The sequence below is a fragment of the Artibeus jamaicensis genome, unplaced genomic scaffold (genome assembly GCF_021234435.1).
Source record: "Artibeus jamaicensis isolate MK-2021 breed Jamaican fruit bat unplaced genomic scaffold, CSHL_Jam_final scaffold_833, whole genome shotgun sequence".
Classification (NCBI taxonomy): domain Eukaryota; kingdom Metazoa; phylum Chordata; class Mammalia; order Chiroptera; family Phyllostomidae; genus Artibeus; species Artibeus jamaicensis.
This window is the reverse complement of record NW_026522056.1, coordinates 15,647,267-15,668,634: the sequence shown is the minus strand read 5'-3', so window position 1 is coordinate 15,668,634 and position 21,368 is coordinate 15,647,267. Positions and strand designations below refer to the sequence as shown.

The following is a 21,368-nucleotide window of genomic DNA, read 5'->3' as shown; positions in this document are numbered from 1 at the left end:
ATTTCTAGAAATCATAGAAAGTATCTGCAAGTCTACCCATCCACAGAATGCTAATGTAAGAGATAGTTCACAATTGTTTACTTCTTAGTTTTCACTAGAAATGAAAGGCTGTTAAGGGGTAAGAATTCTAATATATGTAATTAAAGCTACTTAAAGACAACCCTGTATACAAGGGAAGCCGGGTGCGTGTTCTTGGTAAACCTAGTCTTCTTGACATTCAACGGAGTAAGTCTTTCTCAGAGCTGTGTAACCTGCCGTATGCACCCGTGAAACCTTCCATCGTGCCTACTGTGGGATGATGGACAACTAAGTATTGTTTCCCAGTAAACTGTCCTCCTATTTGACCAAATGTTGTAAAACCTTTTGCTGTTTTTAACCGATTTCCCCAAATCAAATTCCAAATGAAGTCCTTCTGACGTTGAACTCACTTGGGATTTTCTAGACAACTCCTAGAACAGTTTAAAAAATGTTTTTCTCTCACCTCATAAAAGGGAGATGTTAAAATATTCAGGCTCACCTGATATGTTAAAACACATGGGAAGTATGGTCGAATAAGAATACTAAGCTTAATGTTGTATGAGTGTAAGTGTTCGTGGAATGTGTTCTAGGAATTGTATGAAACTCCCAAAGTAGCATGCTCTGCTATAATGTTATAAAATGTTGCATGTTTCAGGAATGACCAAGTTTCCTGGTCAATTCCATTATAATAAACTCTCATCAGATCTTTAATAATGGACATTTTCAAGTCGTTTGTCATTCACAGTCGGTGTTTTACTCTGATGGTTTACTGACATGTTCCTGAAAGGGGCTCTGTCTTCAAGGGGATTCATGGAGGGGACTTTTGACAGGTGCAGATTTCAGGTGACTTTGAGATCTTGGAGAAGACCTGAGTGGAAATTTCCAGAACAAATTTTCAAAAATAGATTCAAAAAGAGTATTAATTACCTGGGACTGAATGAAGTGAGGAGGAGGGCTATAATTTTTATCCAAACACTGGACTGAAAAAAAGAAGTAGCTGACATTGATGCAGACTGCTTGTGCCCGAGGGGCTGGACCAAGACCTCCCGCTTTACCTTAACTCTGGCACTGGCCGAAGGAAAAGATAATGCTGTCCCTGTATCTCCCAGACCATTGCTACGGTGGGTAGCCTCTGGAATTTAGGAAAACGTTTATTTCAGGCTAGGAGGAAACCCAGCCGACTCCTGGCTTGAATGGGCAAATGCAACAATTCCTGAGAATGAATTCATTAACAACGCTGCCTGAGTGGAAGTGGTTTGTGCCTAACAGGATTTACCCTAAAAAAAAATTATGAGCCTAAAGCTGCAACCAGAGAGATTCAGCAAACAACAACAACAAAGGGATCAATGACAAGTTTCGAGACCCACTATCTATGGAGCGGTGGCAGAGAGTGGCGCTGGTGGTGGACATTTGGATCACTTCTCTCAGAACGGTAAAAAGAAACAATGGGTCCCAAGTGGAGTCACTTTTTCTAAGTCCCACCAAGACTCAGTACCTAATCTAGTTGCCATTTTTAGCCTCTCCCAAGAGTAGAATTTCAAACCAGTCTAGAATTTCTTGTCAACCCTAGCGAGGAAATATGCCTGATAAGACCCCCTGCCTCCCCCGAGGGAAGGGGACCTTGCCTGAAATGATGCTCCTTTTTAACTTCCTTGACTCACTCTGCTTCTGCCGATAAGTCCATTGGGCACCATTCCTTAGGGCACCTTGGTATTTACTAGATGAGACGCTGCCTGATTCATGATTTGCTTAATAAAGTCAATTAGATCTGTCACTTTACTTGGCTAATTTTCGGTCTTTAACGCATTGCTGGGGTGACTGGGGCTTCTTCCAGCCCCGCTGTAGATGCTAAAACAAGAACATTTTAGCTGCTTCCTCAAAGCTCAGGCAGCCTGTCCGGGATTGGGCCAGGCTCACTCCCAGAGCGGGCGAGTGTCCCTGCCATGGCCTGTAGCTCTCTGCCTACACAGTAACTAACCTCTGCCATTGGGTCCTGTGAGCCATCAATAAATGGTGTGATTATTGTTATGGTCATCCTGTTCTAGAGAAGAGTAACTTGGAGGCTCAGTCATGGCGAGTGGCTTGTTCAAGCTCATTCGGCCTGTAGGTGAGAAAGATGCATAATGACCTCGACTGCTAAGGCTAAAACTGGTGCTTCTCACTCACCTCCCCGGGCCCGAGGCAGACAATGCCAGGCCCGCGTTTTACTCTCGTGCCCTGCTCACGGCCTCTGCCTGCTGATGTGCCCTCTATGTTTAGGAGCACGGACTCCGGGAGCCAGACTGCCAGGTACGGCCATACCACCTGAGCAGTTATTTAACTCCACCTCCATTTCATCATCAGTACAGTGGGGGTGGTCTGTCCTGCCTCCGGGGGCTGTTCTGAGGATCAGATGAATGAATATGTCCAACTCCCAGCCCTCAGTAAGTGCCACATACATGGGAGCTCCTCTCCGCTGCTGAGCCCCTCATTCATTTAGGGAGTTGAAACTGTAACCAAAGAGAGCCAAACATCCACCGGAAATGACATTAGACTAGGGAAAGTCTTTGCAAAAAGACCACCTTTTTTTTGGGTGGGGGGGAATAGCAGGTTTCTCCTTTTCTGATAGGAATCAGTTTTGCTTTAATAGAGGAAATTTTTTCCTCTGGACTTGAAATTCCATGAACAGCTGGGTACCTTAAAAAAGGCATTTATTTTTCTCGGGCCCGTGAAAGGTTCTGTGGACTGGGAGGAGAGAGCAGTGAGGCAGTGGAGAAAGCTGTGAGTTTCAGTGCTAAAATGGAACTGCAGGGTTTTTTTCTTCAAAAACCCACATCTGAGGGTTCCTAACCAGGTGCAGAGCCTCCCACTATCCTGCTTTTGGCCCTGAGGCCTCCTGGCCAGGGCAGCTGCAGTTCCTGCCGCGCACACTTGGCCCGGCCCCTTCGCTTCCCCAAATCCTGAAGCACAGCCTCCTTCTGCCGCGGGTTTAAAAGTAAACGGAGAATTTCAGAGTTTCCTTGAAACAGCCTACTGAAGATCCTTCAGAGAGACAGGGAGGAAAAGGGCACCAGAGTATGAAGTTATGGGCGCTGCGAAAGGGACGCGGCTTGGCAGGGCTTCTTGGAAAAATTCATTCCAAAGAGCCAATCCCAAGCAGGGCACTTGCTTGTAGCTGTGTTTCCAGGCCACAAAAAAGAGCAACAGCTCTCAGAAGTTTACCTAACAGAGCCTGGGCTGCAGGTTTCTGGTGCGGGCAGGAAAGGTTCCCGTAAGAGCCCCGAGTCACACACAGACACTCGTACTCACCTTGACTTTGGAGGTGGTGGAGGAGGCGAGAAGGCCTCCCTGCCATTTCTGTCCTTGGGAAACTCGAAGGCGAAAGAGGCCGATTTGCTCATCCCAGCCCCAGCTTTGTCGTTCTGCCCGGAGGAGCTGTCTGGGGGGCAGAGGCGGTGCCAGGTGGAGGAGTTCGAGGAGTCCGTGGTGCCACTCTCCGTCTCTCTTCCCCAGCTTTGACTCAGTAAGTCTTGCTCCACCTCCTCCTCCTCCTCGATTCGGCACTGACGACTCCAGGCCCCGGTCTGGTACCGGGGCCGCCTCTGGTCCAAGGCCGAGGAGGTGCTGGCGGCTGGCGGGGAATACCTGACAGAGTCACGGCTGGCGACACCGTTGGCCCGGCAGGAAGACGCAGAGTCGGTGGGGCCCCTGGATGAGGGCTGAGGCCCAGTGCCACCGCCCGAACTGCCCTCGCTGAGGTCTGCCAGTGGGGAGGCTGACGGTGACACAGGGGAGCCCCCGGGGCTGCTCCTGGACAGCTTGGGGGGGATGGCAGGCCTCCCCTGGGAGCTGCGCTCGCTCGCATCCAGGCGGCGGCTCTCCCCGGGGCTCCTCCCCTGCCCCACTGGAGTCTCCGCGTCCCCGGCCTCCGAGTCCCGACTCACAGGCTGGCGTGGCCACTGCACCCCCACCGCGGAGTCGGGGCTGCTCAGGTAGATGGTCCGGTGGTCCTCTTTCGGGTGGGCCGCCATGACTGTGATGGTGGCCGCCAACTGGGGGGCCACATCCACGCCTTCCCTGTCCCGGCCCCAGCCAGACGCCGCTTTCTGAGCCCAGGTGTTAGCCGTCCGGACCTGGCCGTGGCTGTGGCCCTGGCTGGGGGCTGCTGCCGCCTGTGGTGCCTTGGCCTGTGGCCTGGAAGGGACTGGAACCGCCTTCTTCCTCTTGGTGCTCTCAGCATAGATGGGCTCGGGATGCACAGCCTCCCTGGGGCGGGCTGGCGGCGGGGGCTCCCCGGTCAGCCCAAGGCACCCGCTAGAGGGCGCCACGTGGCAGCCAGAGTCCTGCTGCTTCCCCTGCACAGGTTCCTTCGTGAGAGAGCAGTAATCACTCTCAAGAGGCGGGGTGAAGGGGCTGCTGGTGCCGCTGCTGGCGCTCCCGCAGGAGAGGCCATCGCAGGAACTGGCCGCCTCCGAGGGAGGGGACAGCTGCTTGGGGCCCAGACGGGCTGGGGTCTCTTTGGGGCCCTGGCTACAGCACTCCCGCTTCACGTCCTCAGCTGGCCCCACACACGTCCCCTGCTCCCAGCACGTTGGAGAGCAGTCCCTGCCAGATTTGCACAGGGGCCCCTCGGCCTGTGCGGTGCCCTGGGCTGCAGGGACCAGGGAGCAACAGTCCAGGATGGAGCAATATTCTCCCCCTTCGCTGTCCCCAGAGGGGGAGCACCTCTGATCGCTGTCATCCTCCGAGGGCAGGGACTCCCGCAGGGGCTGCGGCGAGGGCTGGGGCCCAGGGCCCTTGTGACAGCCAGCTGTCACCCCGACGAAGGCAGCCTGTTTCTGGTGGAAGCTGCTCTCCTGAGTGGAAGTCGGCTCTTGGTAGGGAAACGTGGGCTTTTCTTCTCGCCCGGCCTTCTCTGCGGGGAAACTCAGCGGGTGGAAGGCAGTGTTCCGTTCTCCCCGGCGCTCTGGGCTGTGCAGGCCGCCCGCGGCACAGGCGGGCGGGCCACGAGGGTGGCCGTCTGCGGGGGCCGAGGGCCCGGCGGGCTTCTGCATGCCAAGGAAGCTGCCCAGGTAGACCACCGACCTCTCGTCCTGCTTCGAGAAGGGGAGCTTGCCGGGGGGCCGTCTCCAGAGGACCTACACAGCCCCGGGGTGAAAAGACTCACATTAGACCTCATCAGAGAAAAAAAGGAGAGAGAAAAAGTGGGAAGGAAGTGACGAGACCTTGCAAACCGTCTTCCAGGACACAGCGCACAAGCGGGGCAGCAGCTTGCCCCCCGACTTCCCCACAGCCCTCTGGCCGCTGCCAGGCCCCGAAGAGCCTGTGGTCGGCCCAGACACCGGGCTGCCCTGCCCACCGGGGCCTGGCCTTCTTTCAGCTTAGGTCCGTGAAGGAGGGGAAAAAAATCACTCCAGAAAGGAACATTTTGCCTTCTCCCTTGAAACTGCCGGATGAGATAAGTTCTCCTATGGGCTCTGAATATCAATATTTGGGTTTAGTTTAATTTTTGTTTTGTGTTTGTTAGTCTTTTGATAACTGTGTGATGACACATTCCTGAAGAAAGCAGTCATGAGGCTTTTTAAAACACCTTGGGTGAGCGGTGGGGGCGAGAGCGGGAGGGTGAGGGGTGGTTTCTGAGCTGGCCAGTGCCAAAGAGCTGCTCTTTCTCCCAGTGACAGGCGGTGACCCCGGCCTGGGCCTGCGTAAGTGGCTGGAGTAGCTGAGCTACGAGACAGAGAGGCAGACTGGTCATTCTCATCCCTGAAGTCACTGTCCCCTCCTGCTCCCCGTCTAGGCTCCCGGGACACCACTTCGAGCAGCAGCCTCGAAGTCAACCCGCATCTGGCTCCTTTCCGAGATGACTCTAAATAGAAGAGTCCTGGCTCGTGTCTGTGAAGGCAGACCCGGTGAGAGGATGGAACCAGCGTCCCCAGGCCGGAGCGGCCCTGAGGGGAAACAGCACTCGGCGCGACCCCAGGAGAGGCCTCTCTTCAGTGACCGCTCCCCGACTCAACGCTGACCCCTGGTTTCACGTACCCTCACCCACCCTTCCTGAGTCACTCACTGCCATGGTCTGGGAAAACTAGAACAGGCGAAGAGGTCACAGAGGTCGCCAGCAGTTCTTAGAATGTGGTTATAGGTCCCCAGTTGCAGAACCGGGGACCTCGCCTGCAACCTGGGCATGTGCCCTAACCAGTCCATTGGCTGGTGTGGTTCCATGGACTGAATGCTGGCCTGTGAACCGAAAGGTCACTGGTTTGACTCCTGGTCAGGGCACATGCCCAGGATGCAGGCCAGGTCCCCAGCTGGGGTGTGCGAGAGGCAACCGGCTAACGACATTTCTCTTGCAAGTCAGTGTTCCTCTCCCTTCTCCCTTCCTCTCCACCTCTCTAAAAACTAAATAAATCTTTAATATAATTTTTAAAAAAAAGAACAAGTCCCAAACGCCCAACTCTGTAAGCGTCTGCAGGCAGCAGGCTCTCCATGCCCTTGAAATAATGAGTCCTTGGGAGCGTTAGTTGTGGGATGAGCTGAATGGACTACTCTCCATGGATGTAACTGTTTTTACTGATCCTACGTCAAAGCTGGTGAGATCTGAGCTTCAGAACAGAGAATATGAACACTAGCTGGGAGTCATTCATTAATTCATCATTAATGAATGACTGCTAATAGTTTTAAGTGTTAAATGGTATTGTGGTTATACTTTTTAAAAGGCTTTATTTTTTTTAAAGACGTACCAAAATGATGCAGTGACTGACTGGCCTTTAAAATCATAGGACAGGGAGGGTGGGGGACAGGTAGGGAGAAACAAGGTTGGTCGTGAGTTGGTGGTTGTCGACACCGGCTAAGCCACGGCGGGTGCATGGAATTCCTCATGCCACATTGCTACTTGTGCACACATTTAAAATTATGGATTAAAAAACCGCAAGGAGCTTCATTTTGTGTGCCCTGACATTTATCTGAATGAATAATGAATATAGTCTCCAGATGGACTTCAAGAGAGTGAATTAATGGTCCTTAGCCTACAGGAGCAGACAGGCAAGAGGGCAGCTGTCAGGAAGGCGTGGTCTCCGGGCAAGCTGACGGGCTGCCGTCCTGTGACAGTCTTGCTCTCACGGCCCTTCCCGGCTGCCAGCTGGTCACCAAATTCGGCACTAGGAAGAGCCCCAGTAAGAATACCACGGGACGGTCAGGCTCACCTGTGGGACGTCTCCATTCATGTTCGCCTCTGTCCACATATCAGGGGCATCGGAGCTCAGCATGGTGGGCTTCACGGCGATGGTGGGCTTGGAGTAGGGTGAGCTGTTCACACCTTCATCTTCCAGGCGGCAGTCCTCAGGCCTGGGGGGCAGGCGGGGAGGAGGGGGCAGACTACCGGCTCTGGGCTGGGGACGGCCGGGCGTCAGCTGGTGGTCGCTCCGCAGGCAGAAGCAGTTCTTACAGGACCCAGGCTTCCAGATATGCTCCACAAAGTCACTGCACGCGGACATTTTCAGGCTCTCCGGGTTCAGTCCGATGGTCTGGTGCATCTTGGGTGGACAGTGCGCTGGTTCATCCTGCACCTGGCTCTCTGGCGTGGTCCTGTGGGAGGCGGGTGTGGGTCACAGAGCAGCTTCCTGGAACGGAAGGACACTGGGCTGATCAGAGACCTCCCCGCCAGGGGACAAGTGCATCACTGCTTAGGGTCTGACTGTCTGGGGAGCAGAGAGGAGGGAGGAAAGCAGGAGAGAGAAGCTAAAGACCAGTATTCCATTTATGCTCAGGCCTTCACCCATTCCTCTTAAGTCTCTCTCGTGGTGTGGCCTTATCGGAAGCTGAAAAACTAAACAGAGCTCTATTATGTGGATAGAGAGCATAAAAGACATTTCAGTCCTTGAAAATAAATCCCAAGTGGCTGGAGGTGTACGGGCAGCTGAATGAGAAGAAATCACACAGGAGAGAAGCCTGTTATCTCATCCATGCATTCTCTGCCACTAGGGGTCTAGAGCCTGGGACTGCCCCAGAGAAACAAGAATAGAAGTGGTGCAGTGGATACAAACAGTGGCTTCTGCAGGATAAAGCCACGATTTTTAACGAAGAACTATGTGCGCAGGGACGTGAGCCTAGGCCCTAAAAGCAGGGCTGTAATCCACACTTGAAACCAGGCAGAGACGGAGGGGGTGAGACAGGCAAGGGGTGTGGTGCTGGCCTGCCCCCACGGGGGACTCTTGTCCGGTCTGGCACCCTGGAAATTTGCCTCCTTCCCCCTGCTTCCCGTACATCATTCAACCCAGTGCTCAATGAGCTCAGCAAAGCTGCAGCTGCAGGCCAAGGGGGAAACAGACAGAAATGCATCTGTGCCACAGCGCTGCGGTCTAGGCGGGGCAGGATGGAATACAGGAGAGCGGGGAGAGGACCGCACAGTCGTTTCCCCGATAACCCTGGGGGCGAGGCAGTCAGCTGGCTGCAAGGCATTGCCTCTGAGAGTAAAACCGAAAGCAGAGTCTGCATCATAGCACTTCGTAAATTCCCCGTCCAGGAGGAGCTCAAAGGGTTGCAGGTATTAATTAATAACCTGGATAACACCCTGTCAGGCCGATGCATCCCTTTGATATGGATGGGAAAACAATGGCAGCCACATAAACTAAGACCTGTCCATAGACATGGAGAGCTCGGTAGGTCAGGAAAGAGAAGTCAACTTTGCTGGCAACTCCCCACCTCACCATGTCATTGGTCAGACCAGCAATTTTCGACCAGTGTGCCGCAAGCGTTTTTAAAACATGCCATATCTGACTATTTAGTAAGGGGCACAGCCAACACAACAATAGCAGTCCAGTGTGAATGAATCAAAGTTATACCTAATTTTTTTGTCAGACTGGCAAAAAATTTCACTTTTTGGTGTGCCACAGATTTTTAGTAATGAGTTTATGTGCGCCACGAGATACAAAAGGTTGAAAATCACTGTGTTAGACCAACAGCTCACAAAGCCTGTTCATGAGAAAATAGTTCACTGAAGAACTTGAAGTGAACAGATTCTCATTCAATAGGGAAAGTTTTGCCCTGGGTTTGCTCTCCACTCTCTTCCTGTGAGAACTTGCTTTGAGGCTAAGCTACTACCCACAGGGCTAGCCAGGTGGAATGAGCCAGGTGTCCCAAAGATCATTCCAGAATCTTTGTGGGAAGCGCTATCTTTCTGATCTCCCACACTCACAGACAGGAGCGCTCATTCAGCAAGTGCTGAAGCTGCGTTTGCCTCCTTCGCCTCCAAAGTTAACCTCGAAGCCCTGCGTCTTTAAGCTAAATGAACACTCTGAAATAAAAGACAGTGTTTGTCTTCCAGCAACCGTCGTGAGGATGGCACACACCCCTCCCTTGGAGATGATTGCAGGGTAGGCCCTTCTCCCTACACCATAGTTGCAGGTTCGTCCCTTCCTTGCCAACTTGCCCAGAAGAGGTCACTAAGCTTCAACAAGCAGAGGAGGAGAGCAGGGGTTTTTCTTTCTCCCACAACCTCGGGCCACAGAGGGCCTGGCCTGAGCTGCATTCTGGAAGGGGGAAAGAGTGGAGGAAGCGTTTTGGTGTTCAGCACCGCAAGTCTCCACACTCCTGCCCCAAGGTGAGGAGCAGGTCTTTTCTTTCCCAGAAGCTGATGAAGGCTGCCTTCCTGGCCTCGGAAAAGGCGGCCCCCCTTCAAGTGCAGGATGAGGCTCCGGAGCCCCTCAGTGGGCTGGAGGAAGAGAGCTTGGAAACCAGTTCTGTGTGGGCTCCCCACATTCCTGCAGCCCCTCAAGAGGCTGGGCTGTCCAAGGGGTTGGGCATCCAACTACTTCCTCAGAGCTACCATAGATCCATGAAGAAGCTGTTTGGGGTGGTCACATCTTATTTCCTCAACAGGCAACTGAGAGCAACACACTTGTCATGCATGGCTACTTGGTGCCAGAGGTCGCCCTCCTTTGCAGACCATGGCCCGATGCAGCGCTGGGACTTCTGGCAGGCTCTGGGCTACCCACACGGGGACGCCTCCTTCAGAACCCCTCCCTTTCTGAGCACACTCTTGGCTCTGAGGCTCTGCAATTCTCTGAGAGTGGACACAACTTTCATCAACGTGACTGCTCAGAGATGCAAAGTTACCAAAGCCCCGGGCTTCTCGCCATCACGGGCTCAGTGGCATTTTCTTAAAACTGGGTTTGCAGGAACAAGTATAAAGGACACATGGACAAAAATGGGGGCGGGGAGTGGAAACGAGAGGGAGGTGGGGAGGGCTGGGCTGGGGGTAAAAGGCAGAAAACTGTACTTGAACAATAATTAAAATAAAATAAGATAAAATAACTAGTTTCTCAGTCACAGCAAACAACTTACCACCGTGTCAAGCTCGAAGAGATTATTTTCCAGTTCTATTTGTTTAGAGACGGCCTGAGAGGATCTCTATTTGTTTTGAGTAAAAGATGGTGAAAAACTCAAGGGGCATTCACAAATCGGGAGCAGCGCCTTGCCTACCAGGGAGCTCTCCCCAGCCTGCGAATGGCACCTTTCCAGCCCACATTCCTTACCTCTGCAGGGAGGCGGCCCCCAGAATTATGCAAATTCCCCCATTTCTGTAGGAGGCAGTAGTGTGAGACTAGAAAAAGACTGCAGCATTCTTTCTGATTCAAGTTGTGATAAAATACCTTTACCTCTGCAAATCTGTGCACTAGACTTGGGGCTACAAAGTGCAAGACTGAAGCTGTCAGATTCCCACCTCCTTCTAAAAACAATATGAAGAGTGCTGGCCAGATGCAGAGCCACAAAATTAAATATTTTGGCTCATAACATTGCCCCTCATACTTGCATCAAAAGTTGTTTATGCCTTACCCTGAAATGACAGGATACCAGAAAACACTCCTCTACAAATTGTACACATATTACAATTAAGTTAATGCAACATCAGAAAAGAGAACATAGGTATGGAAAGAGGCTGGATTTCAACAACCCACTGACAAGGATCGAAAGGAGAGGGACAACCTTAAAACACACACACACACACACACACACACACACACATACCTGCAAACAGACACACACACAGAGCAAGTCATGATATCCACCCAACTTTTCATATCGTCTTTTTCCTTCTCCGCTGCTATGTAATCTACTCTCACCAGCAGGAATGTGTTCTTCTGGGTTAGACCCACTACAGTCTGAACCTACAGTAAGGATGCTGAGTTCCCCAAGACCCTGCAATAAGAAAACAACTTCAGAATTCCCCAGGGTTTCATGTCCAATTTTAGATTCAAAGAGGGAAGGGGTTGTTTTCATCAGTGCAGGCTGGTGACCACTAAGGCCTCGGAACCTGCCTCGGAACGGGAGGCATTGCAAAACTGGCCCTTCGGGCTTTGCTATCCCATCAGCTGTGCAAAGCCATGTGCTTGTTGGCTGGGCTTTATCCGAGAGAAACACAGTTACACAGCCAGCCGGGCCTGCCTCCATTCCCATGCACAGCACCTGAAAGTGGGGAGGTTCTCTTCTGGGGGGGGGGGGAGCGGGCGCGGGCGGCTGGGGAAGGGGACAGCCGCGGCGAGGGTCAGGAACATGCCCACGGCATGCCTTACAGAAGGCGGAGCCGTGGCTCAGGGAAAAGGCATCATCTCAGCACCTCTGGGGGCTCCGAAGCTGGCATCTAAGCCGAGCCCGCATAAGGGGCAGCTACGACCCTGGGGACCCAAACCATCACCCCTCTCCACTCCTTTGACAATACAGCTGCGGCGGAAAGGGTGTCTCCGCTCTAGCGATCACAAAACTCTTCAGTCTCGCCCCGAAAGGAGCAGCGGGGTCGGCAAGACCAGCAGAAGAGTCGGTTTCCCCTCCCGGAACTCCATGGAAAGTTTCCCCGTTTCCTGAGCGCAATTCTCGAATGAATCGAAAACACCCCTCCGGCTACCGTGCCCCCCGGGCTGCGCGCCTCCGCCTCGGGCACAACCCCGGGCGCACGCGGTCCCGACGCTCCACCAGCCCCAAGCGGCCGCCTGTCACCCCAGCGGACCCGACAGGGGACCGCCTGCCCAGTGATCGCAGAGGTCCTCCAAAGCTCCCCTCTGCGGCCACGTTCGCTAGACAAAAAGAGGCCGAATTTGGAGAAAGCGTGGCGGGCTCACCTCGGGGCCGCGCTCTCCCGGCCTCGCCGTCGGTCGCCGAGCCGCCAGCCGTCCGGCCGGGCGCCGGGGAGCATTGTTAGCAGAGTGTGAGCGCGCGGTGCGTGCCCGGCCGCGGGCGGGTGTCGTCTGCCGAGCCCGGCGGCGGGGTGGCAGCTGAGAACGCGGCTCCGCCCCCTCCGCCTCCGGTGACGCCGCGCGCCGGGCTCCCGCCGCACCTCCGCACTCCGCGCGGCCCGGACTCCCTCCGTCCCGCACGCCTCCAGCTCCCACCCCGGCGGGCTCCGGCTTTTCAGCCGGATTCCCCCAAACTCTCCACGCCCGGCCCCTCCTCCCGCCCCTCCCGTTCCCCTCCGTGAGGCTCCGCCCCCGCCCGAGACTCCGCGCAGCCTGACCCCGAGCCAAGCCCCCATAGGCACCCTCCCCAGCAGTGGCTCAGCGCGCTTCTGCGGGGTCGAATTTCGGTCTCTGCAGCCTTCCACGACGATGTGTGCATGGGTGTCCCTTCATCCATCAGGCTCTACGGGGGGCGGGGGGGGGGGGGTAGACGGGGGGGGGTATAGCACCAGCTCTGGATTGGGGAAGCAGAAAACGAGGGGTCGCTGGTGGAATGATGAGGTCAAGACCCGAGACGGAATGCGAAAGCTGCGTGGGCACCCTGACTGTCAATTACTCATGTCCTTGGGAGGAGGGTGGCGCCAGACCGAGGCGGGCTGGGAATCGGGACAGCCGGTTCCAGGTCCTCCCCAGCCTCTGGACTGACTCGAAGCCTCAGGCAATTTGCTTAATCTCTCTTAATTTTACTTTGCTGGATGTGGAATGCAAGGGCTGAACTGGAGACTGCCGCTCTTCCACGCCCCTGGGACTGCTGGGTCGTCTGCAGGCCACTGTTACACCTGCGTTTACACCGTTACCACCCAGTGACTCTTTCACTGGAATGGGACGAGTTAGAGACAGTCCTGGGGCTAAAAATCTTTTCACCAAAGGTAGGGCAGCCTAAGGCCCAGTCGGTCCCCTCGCCTCCTTTTGCTGTCCGAGACAGGCTCACACCTTGACCTGAGTGTGTCCTCAGGCAGCCAGCGCGGAGGAGGCTCAAGCCTTCCGCTGGCCTGGGCTGGGGAATGAGGTGAAACGGCACAGGAAGAAGCCCCCAGCAAAACACCTGCAGGTCTCCTCGCGGCCCTGGGCCTCCCTAGGGAGTCAGCGTATTGTAATTCCAATTAGGGTGCTTGGACGGTGAGCCAGTCAGGATGAACCTGTCCGCCCCCATCCCGCTGAGAAAACAGAGGCTGGTTCCTGCGCTCTCCTTGTGATCTGGCTTGACATAGTAGGACTCAGAGGGTGAGAGGTAGGTGGACTGGAGAGAGGAAGAAGACTTGTTTTTGAGGTTTGGCTTCTATGAAGAAGAGGAGGAAGGTAGGGGAGTCGGGGAATACTTCCTCATGCTCCAGCGTACCCAACGGATATGGAATTTGGAGGAAGGGGTAGAGGGATGGAAATGGAACTATCAGTCCTTAAGTACCTACCCTGTGCCAAACATCTCCATAAGGGGGACATCCTCCCCATTTTATAGAAGTAAACAGATGCAAAGGGACCATAGTTTGCCAGAGCCCATCAGCTGTAAGTGGTAGTACCAGGATTGGGACCTGGAGCCTTCTGACCCCACTGATGGGCAATTCCACTCTGCCACCCTGCCGTGCTCTCCAAGTGCTGGAAACCAGCCCTATCTTTCCTTCTTTCCAAAGTGAGGAAAACCATTTGACCAAACTGGTTAGGCTCCATTGCATCCAACAAAATGGAAGGGTCCAGCCCATTCACCTACCAACACAACACCCAGGAGGCAAGTAGGTACAAAGCCATCTGTGCTGGAGAAATAAATGATGTCAACAGGTGCATGCTAGTCAGCTACAGTGTGAGAGGGCAAATGCGGGGGGTTGAGAAATTGCAGGTCCCTGTGATTCAGGACAGGTTCTTCTTCTGTGAGGCCCAGGGGAGATACTCATCCGACAGGACTGATTACGGAGGAAGTGCTGACCTTCCCACTTTATTTCCATCTCTTTGCCTATCTATCCTTAATACCTGAACAGGCTGAAGAACAAAATTATAAGGAAAATCTTGCTAGTTGAACAAGATTGGCGGTTCTGTGGTATGCAGCAGCAATTGAAGGGTTAATTCAGTCATTTTGCAAAATAAACTAATTCTCAAGTGTTCTCCGTGCTCACACAAAGTAAATGCATTATATTGTAGTTGCTGACATTTAACGTGCATCAGTTTTGACACGAGCATTGTGGCCTGAAGGTAGCTTCATCTTGCCTAATGAAAAGAATAAAAAAATACTTCCAAAGCCTCCCTTAGATCCACATAAAAATGTCCGTTTTCTCATGCAGGGCTCCACCAGTGGCTGTGAAGTATGCTCTCTCCTCAGTAAAGCTACGGTAGGCTCATGCATTTTAATAAACAAATCTTGCTTGAACTTCCAAACGGCTCCCTGCAATGCAGTGCAATTTGTGTATACACAGCATTCCTCTTCGACCTGCTTACCTGTCCGTTTTTAGGGCACTTTGCACTGTAGGGCTTGGGTTCCCTGGGACAGATCAGACCTGGAAGAGGAGTGATTCCCTTCAGGGTTTCAGTCCACGGGCGCCACACTGTACAAGAGAGCAGTCACATTTCAGGAAATAAGGACGCAAGCTGGGACAGGTGGGGCTTGAGGGCAGGGAAGGTAAACTAGTTCAGAATTAGAAAGGCAGAATGAGGAAGTGCACAGCATTAACTTACAGTCCTGCACCGCGTAACAACCACATTTCCATCAATGACAGACGGCTCATGTGACAATGGTCCCATAAGATTATAATGGAGCCAATTCCTACAGCCTAGTGACCTTGTAGCCATCATAGCAATGTGAGGCAACCCATTTCTCATGTGTTTGTGGTGCCGTTGACAATAACAAACTTACCGCATTGCCAGTTGTATAAAAGTATAGTACATAGTATTATGTACATAATACTTGATGGCACGTGACTATGTTATTGATTTATGTATTTACTATACATTCTATTCATCATTATCTTAGAGTGTGTTCTCTCTACTTCTAAAACAGTTTGCTGTCAGACAGTAAGCCGTGGTATGGCAGCAGCAGCCTCGCGTATCTCGTGTTCCCCTTGTCTGCTGATTGCATCATTTTCTCCTGTGCTTGATTCAGTCTCGTGTTGTTTAGTACAGTAACCTGCTGTACAGGCTTGTAGCAATGGGCTATCCCACAGAGCCTAGGCGTGTAGGCTGTAGCATCTAAGTTTACGTAAGTGCACTGCGTGGTGTTCGCACAGTGGTGAAGTCATCTAACCACGCGTTTCTCAGAATATATCAGCATTGCTCAGCTGTGGCTGCATCACTGCACTGAGAAAACACTAGCTGGGGTGTCTGAGGGGTTAGAAAGTGTGAAGATTGGAAGAAAGTGATCCCACACGCGATACGTCCCCGGTTGGAGAATAGACCTGGGAAAACAGAGGGTCTCTCACCTTAAAGTGAGAAAGGTGGACAATTTGTATCCATAAACATTTCAATTTATGAGGCACATGACAATGTACTATAGGGAGAAAAAGAAACATGAGTAAGAGGCCAAATATAAGCGTTGTGAGGGGGAGTTAGAAGACAGAAGCACGAACGGTGATTTCATGAAGGAAGGAGACTTAGATGAGAAGGATTTTAATTTGAGGACAATGAGGATTTTCCAGACTGAGAGAATGGTATCCACCAAGGATGGACATGGGAGAGGCAGAGGGCTTTTCAGAGATTCGCTAGCCAGTCTGCCTGGAGGCGAGGCGGGGAATTCAGTGTGGCACTGGGCAGAATGGGCTTGGTTCTCAAGTGAGCCAGCAGAAGAGCACCGGCCTTCCCCAGTAGCTGAGTGGCGTTACCCAAGTTGATTTTTCATTAGCTCTATCTAGTTATACCTCAGATGGGTTAGGAAGTGGGAGGGAAGATTGGAGACAAGGAAACTGGCTTAGAGTTTCTGTCTCTGGTCCACATGGGAGGTAAGGGGCCTTGATAAGGGAGGTGGTGGGTGGGATAGAAGAATAGATGCTGGATGGGTGGTTTTAAAAGACACAAAGAGGAAGGTATGGGGACAGGCTATGCACTGATTCGTTATGAAGGATAAGATGTTCATTAATCATCGTGTCACTATGAAGCACTCACGCTGGCTCAGGCCCTGTATGCTAAATGATTTACATGCCTTCTCTTATTGAAACTTTACAGGAATTCCAAGGTAGGTGCTGTTATTGCGGCAGAGGAAGGAATCAAAGATGAACTTCAGCCTCGGAGGCTGACGGCACTGATGATGGTATCATAAGTATAAACAGGGAAGTCAGAGGGTTCGGTCTGTGGTCTCCTGAGTCCTACGTGTGTGGTGGCCATCCCGTGAATGCAGTGCTCATGTCCCGTGTGGTGTTTAGAACCACAGGAAAAACGAAAGAAGTTGGGTGAAGCAGGAGCAAAGCTGACTGGAAAAGTTGAGAAATGGGACACAGGAATCTAGAAGAAGCCATAAAGAAAAAGATTGGACCCTCTCTCCCAGACTTTTAAAAAAATATTCTATTTATTTTTAGAAAGAGGGGAAGAGAGGAAGAAAGAGAGGAAGAGAAACATCAATGTGTAGCTGTCTCTCACATGCCCCCTACTGGCACCCTGGCTGACCACCCAAGCATATGCCCCGACTGGGAATTGAACCTACAACCATGTGGTTCCTTGGCCGGTGCTCAATCCACTGAGCCACACCAGCCAGGGTTCTCCCACACTTTTTAAACCCAGAGCAGTAAGAAGAGAAGTGTCTTGGAGAGGCTAGCCAGGGAGCAGGTGTTGTCGTGGAAAGTCCAGGTTTCAGTTAGTTGGGTGAGGTGGGGACAACCTGAGTCCAGCTTCTGCCCTTGTGGGCTTTGTTGATCACAGCAGGGGGTTCCGTGAGAGAACTAAGTCAGAGGGAAGACAGATGGAATGGGGCAGGTGGACCTGATGGGGCTGCAAACAGGGCCAAGCAGCATTTAGCAAGAGGAGGAGGGTGACCCAGGTGAGGGAGGATGGAGCACCTGGAAGCCATGGGCGTGTGCTGCTCCTGCGCTGGTGGCGTCTGGGGTCCCGGAACCACCATAGAGGAAGTTGGGAGGGGAGGAAGGGGATGGAAAAGAACTTCTGAAAATTTGCTGTGAGGAGCCTTCTGGGTTCCCTCAAGTAGATGATCTCAGCAAAGCAGTTAAAGGCTCAGCTAGCAAGCATGCTCAGCACCTCCCTCCCCTCATCCCTCTTTCCTCCCAGTGATAATCAGCTCTTTGAGTTACCAACCCAGGGTTACCTTTTGTTTCCCTGAGGTGTGGAAATTCAAGCAAACATATCCATTAATCCCTGTCCTGTGCCCCAACCTTTAAAAAAAGCATTTTCAATATCCCATTCCCCTCGACTTGAGTCCTGGGCAGTTCTCCACCGGATGAAATATTCTAAGTAATTTACAGCATTACATTCCAAACACTGAATAGATTTCACCACCACCCCTCCCCCAAACTGAAAGCTATTATTTAAATAACTGCAGGATATCAGAACCTCAAACCACAGGGAACTGAGGGTCCAGGGTTCAAGATTATTGTGATCTTTCTTTGGGATCGAGAGCTCAGATATCAGATGTTGAAGAAGGAAAACAGTTTTTCCCTTTTTTATAATATAATTATAGTTAAACATGCCTTCAGTAACAGATATCTTATCGCAAATCTCATTTCCCCCCAAAATGCTACTGTTTGGGGTTGAACTGTATTCCCCGACCTCCCCCAAAGGATATATTGAAGTCCTACCCTTCACTACCTCAGAATGTCACCTTACTTGGAAGTAGGGTCTTGACAGAAGTGAAGTTAAATTAAGGTCAGGAAGGTGGTCCTTCTTCAGCATGACAGGCCACTGTAAAAGGGGGGACTTTTGGACCCAGTGACAGACCCACGTGGAGGAAACACAGATGACGAGGCAGTGGGAGCAGAGGCCATGTGACTAGAGAGACAGAGGCTCTAGCTAGCACATGTGCTGGAAATCCTAGCACACGCTACAACAGGGATGAGTCTCTTTTCTAGTGGCCGAGGAAAGCCAAGAACTGTCAGAACGCGCCAGAAGCAAGGAGACACAGGGAAGGTTCTTCCCTCGGTCTGTCAAAAAGAGTCTAGCCCTTGCTGACACCTTGATCTTGGACTTCTAGCCTCCAGGACTATGAAAGAATACATCTTTGCTGTTTTAAGCCAGTCAGGATATTTGCGGGGGGGGGGAGGTGAAGGGGGTACTTTTTTGGGGGGTACTGTTATTGTAGCTGATATGGTAATCAGGAAACTTGATGTAGTTACTAAAATGAAAATGTTTGGATGAATGATATATTGCTGCTAGGCAGAAAATAAAGATTTCTCAAAAATCAACTCAAAAGAACATACATGACATACACGTTAATCAATGCCCAATATGGATGTAACGCCAGAAAGTTCACTGTAGGGAAGTCAGAGTGTCTCTTCACTCAACCTGCCCTAGGAAGAGAACGCTTATCCTTCCATCTGTAGCTCCATCTTCAGTATTCAGGGGCCACACGTGGGGGAAGGTCCTTAATCAAGCTGGCCTTTGCACAGTTGAGCAACTCTCCCTCCTCACGCAGGCTGTGTGAGCTAAGGTGCATCTCAAAGCCCATCAAGGGATCGTTCTGGGCCCACGCATATTTCTGGAGATGGCGTTCGTGGACATTAGAGATTACCTAGGTCTAATCTTTCCCTGACAAATGGGGACACTGAGTCTCTAAATGACCCATGTGACTTGTCCAAGGTCTCCCTGGACATTTCATAACACTGTTCTTCTGCACTTTCAAGGTTGTTTGGTTTTCATGTGAACTCAGCTGTGTGCCAAAGATGTGAAAATGAGAACTATTTGAGGAATTCATTCATAACTCCCACTGCGTGGCTTTCTGACTGAGCCAGGGTCAGAGTTGGAAAAAGCAGAATATTTTACATTAGAAAGGGTCACAGAAGAAAAAAAAACAAACCCACTGGAAAGATCTGTGTAGTCCCCCTAAAGAAAACCTCCAATGGTACAGTCATTTTGAAAAACAGTTTGACAATTGCTTAAAGAGTTCACCACAAATTTGTCATAAGGCACAGCAATCTTATCCATAGATATCTACCTAAGAGAAATGAAAATATGTCCGCACACAAACTTGCACAGAAATGTTTATACTGCATTGTTCATAAGAGCTAAAGAGTGGAAACATCCCAAATGTCCATCAACTGGTGAACGAATAAACAATATGTAATATTTCCATATAATGGTCTATCTTATCAGTATTAAAAAAGAATGAAATACTGATAAACTGATACATATGAAAACATGGATGGATCTCAGAAATGTTATGACAAGTGAAAGAAGCCAGACACAAAAGACTAATGTGTTGATTCTAGTTACATGAAATATCCAGATAAGGCAGCTCTATTAGAGACAGAGGTAGAATAATGGTTGCCTCGGTCTGAGGTGGGAAGGGAAATGGGAATGAAGATTAATTGTAAATGAGCGTTAGCGGTCTTATGAGATGATAAATATGTTCTAAAATTGTCTTGATGATTGAACAACTTGACAAATGTAATAAAAATTATTGAATTGTGCCCTTGAAAGAGTCAAAGTGTATGGTACATAAATTATACCTTGATAAAGTTGTCTATTAAAAAATAGAATATTATTCAGCCTTTAAAAGGGAGGAAATTCTAGCACATGCTACAACATGGATGAGCCTTGAAGACGTTATGCTAAGAGAAATAAGTCAGTCACAAAAGGACAAATATTATGTAATTCCCCTTATATGAGGCACCTAAATTAGTCAAATTTATAGAGACAGAAAATAGAATGGTGGTTGCTGGGGGGAGGGGGGAATGACTGTTCAGTGGGTAGAGATTCAGTTTGGAAAAATTAAATTTTTTTGGAGACGGATGGCGGGGATGGTTGTACAACAGTGCGAATGTGCTCACTGCCATGGAGCCGTACACTTGTAAAACAGTTAAAATGGTCAACTTTACGTTACACATATCTTGTCACAATTGAAAGCGAGAGAGAAACAGCCTATGTTTCTGTAAGCGAAGTGCCTTTTTTGGAAGATGAAACAGGTCTGGGAAATCGCATGTTATCTTAAGTCAGTGAGCCTTAGTCATTCCCGAGGCCTTTGGTCATTAACCTCCTGCAGGAAAGGGATCGACCCATAATGCTCCAGAGCCACGCACATCCTAGGCCTGCTGCTGCCTCGTAAGTCACGGAGGAGAAAACATCACATGCTTCGCTGTGTTCCACAGTCCTATCGCTTTCCCCTCGTCTTGTCCATGGCAACTGTGGTTTTGATTTGACTAGGTCATTAGGTGTCCAGGTGTCCTGACCTTTGTGCTGTTTTTGTTGACTTCTCCTGGAACCTTCCTGTGTAATATCACCTCTGAGACCTAGTTATCATTTGCCAAAACCCAGCCGTGAGACTGTCACCCCATGGACCGTATCTTAGGGGTTTTTACTCACAAAGGCGAGCCAGCGCTCTGAATCGAGTTTTCCTGAGGATCGTTTGATGGTAGGGGAAAAAAAACCTTCCTATTTATCTAAAAAAAACCAAAAAACAAAAAACTGTGACATTTGCCACCCATCGTAAAGTTTAATAAACCTGTTGAAAAACAAAGTCTTTCCTTTGCTGACTCACCCTTGAAGTGAGGTGGCCTTTTTCTCTTTCACTTCTTATTTTCTTATGGTTTTACAAGGAAATATATCATGAAAGGATCTTAAGGCAATCTTTCAGACACTTAAGGTATTTTACTAGTAGCCAGCATTGGCCCTTGCCAGGAGTAACAGTCCATTTCAGTACAGTACAAGGAACTGCGGGGCCATATCTTATTTCTCTCCAGGGTCTACCACAGGGCAAACGCCTCTCCTCCCCACCTCACAACCACAACAAACCTTAACCTGCTTCCTCCTTCCAGGTTTTCATGAACACGAACTCAGTCATGAGACAGATGCTGCCTGATTTCTGCACTGGGTGGGGTAGGGTGACGTTGGGGAGCAAATAAACCTTCCCATCCAGCACCTGCAGATACGGGCAGGCTTCCTCCAATTTCAGCTCCGCAGGACGTAATTGACCTAGATTATCTCTAACCTATCTATGCCAACCCCAGAGCCTCTGCAAACACTGACTTTTATTAGCCAATTACATCTCCCCAAGTCATAATGTCATAA

At 50.9% G+C, this 21,368-nt stretch overlaps 1 protein-coding gene across 1 annotated transcript in view; it reads right to left on the bottom strand.

Moving 5' to 3' along the window:
• Nucleotides 1-12,321, bottom strand: part of PRAG1 (PEAK1 related, kinase-activating pseudokinase 1) — a 48,912-nt gene extending 36,591 nt beyond the window's left edge. Inside the window, exons 1-3 of the mRNA XM_037128857.2 lie at nucleotides 12,111-12,321; nucleotides 7,200-7,616; nucleotides 3,307-5,135 (exon numbers count right to left, since the gene is read on the bottom strand). Coding sequence (XP_036984752.2) covers nucleotides 3,307-5,135; nucleotides 7,200-7,529 — 2,159 coding nt within the window. The 5' untranslated portion in view covers nucleotides 7,530-7,616; nucleotides 12,111-12,321. The remainder of the gene's footprint in view (nucleotides 1-3,306; nucleotides 5,136-7,199; nucleotides 7,617-12,110) is intronic.
• Between the last annotated feature and the right edge of the window lie 9,047 nt (nucleotides 12,322-21,368).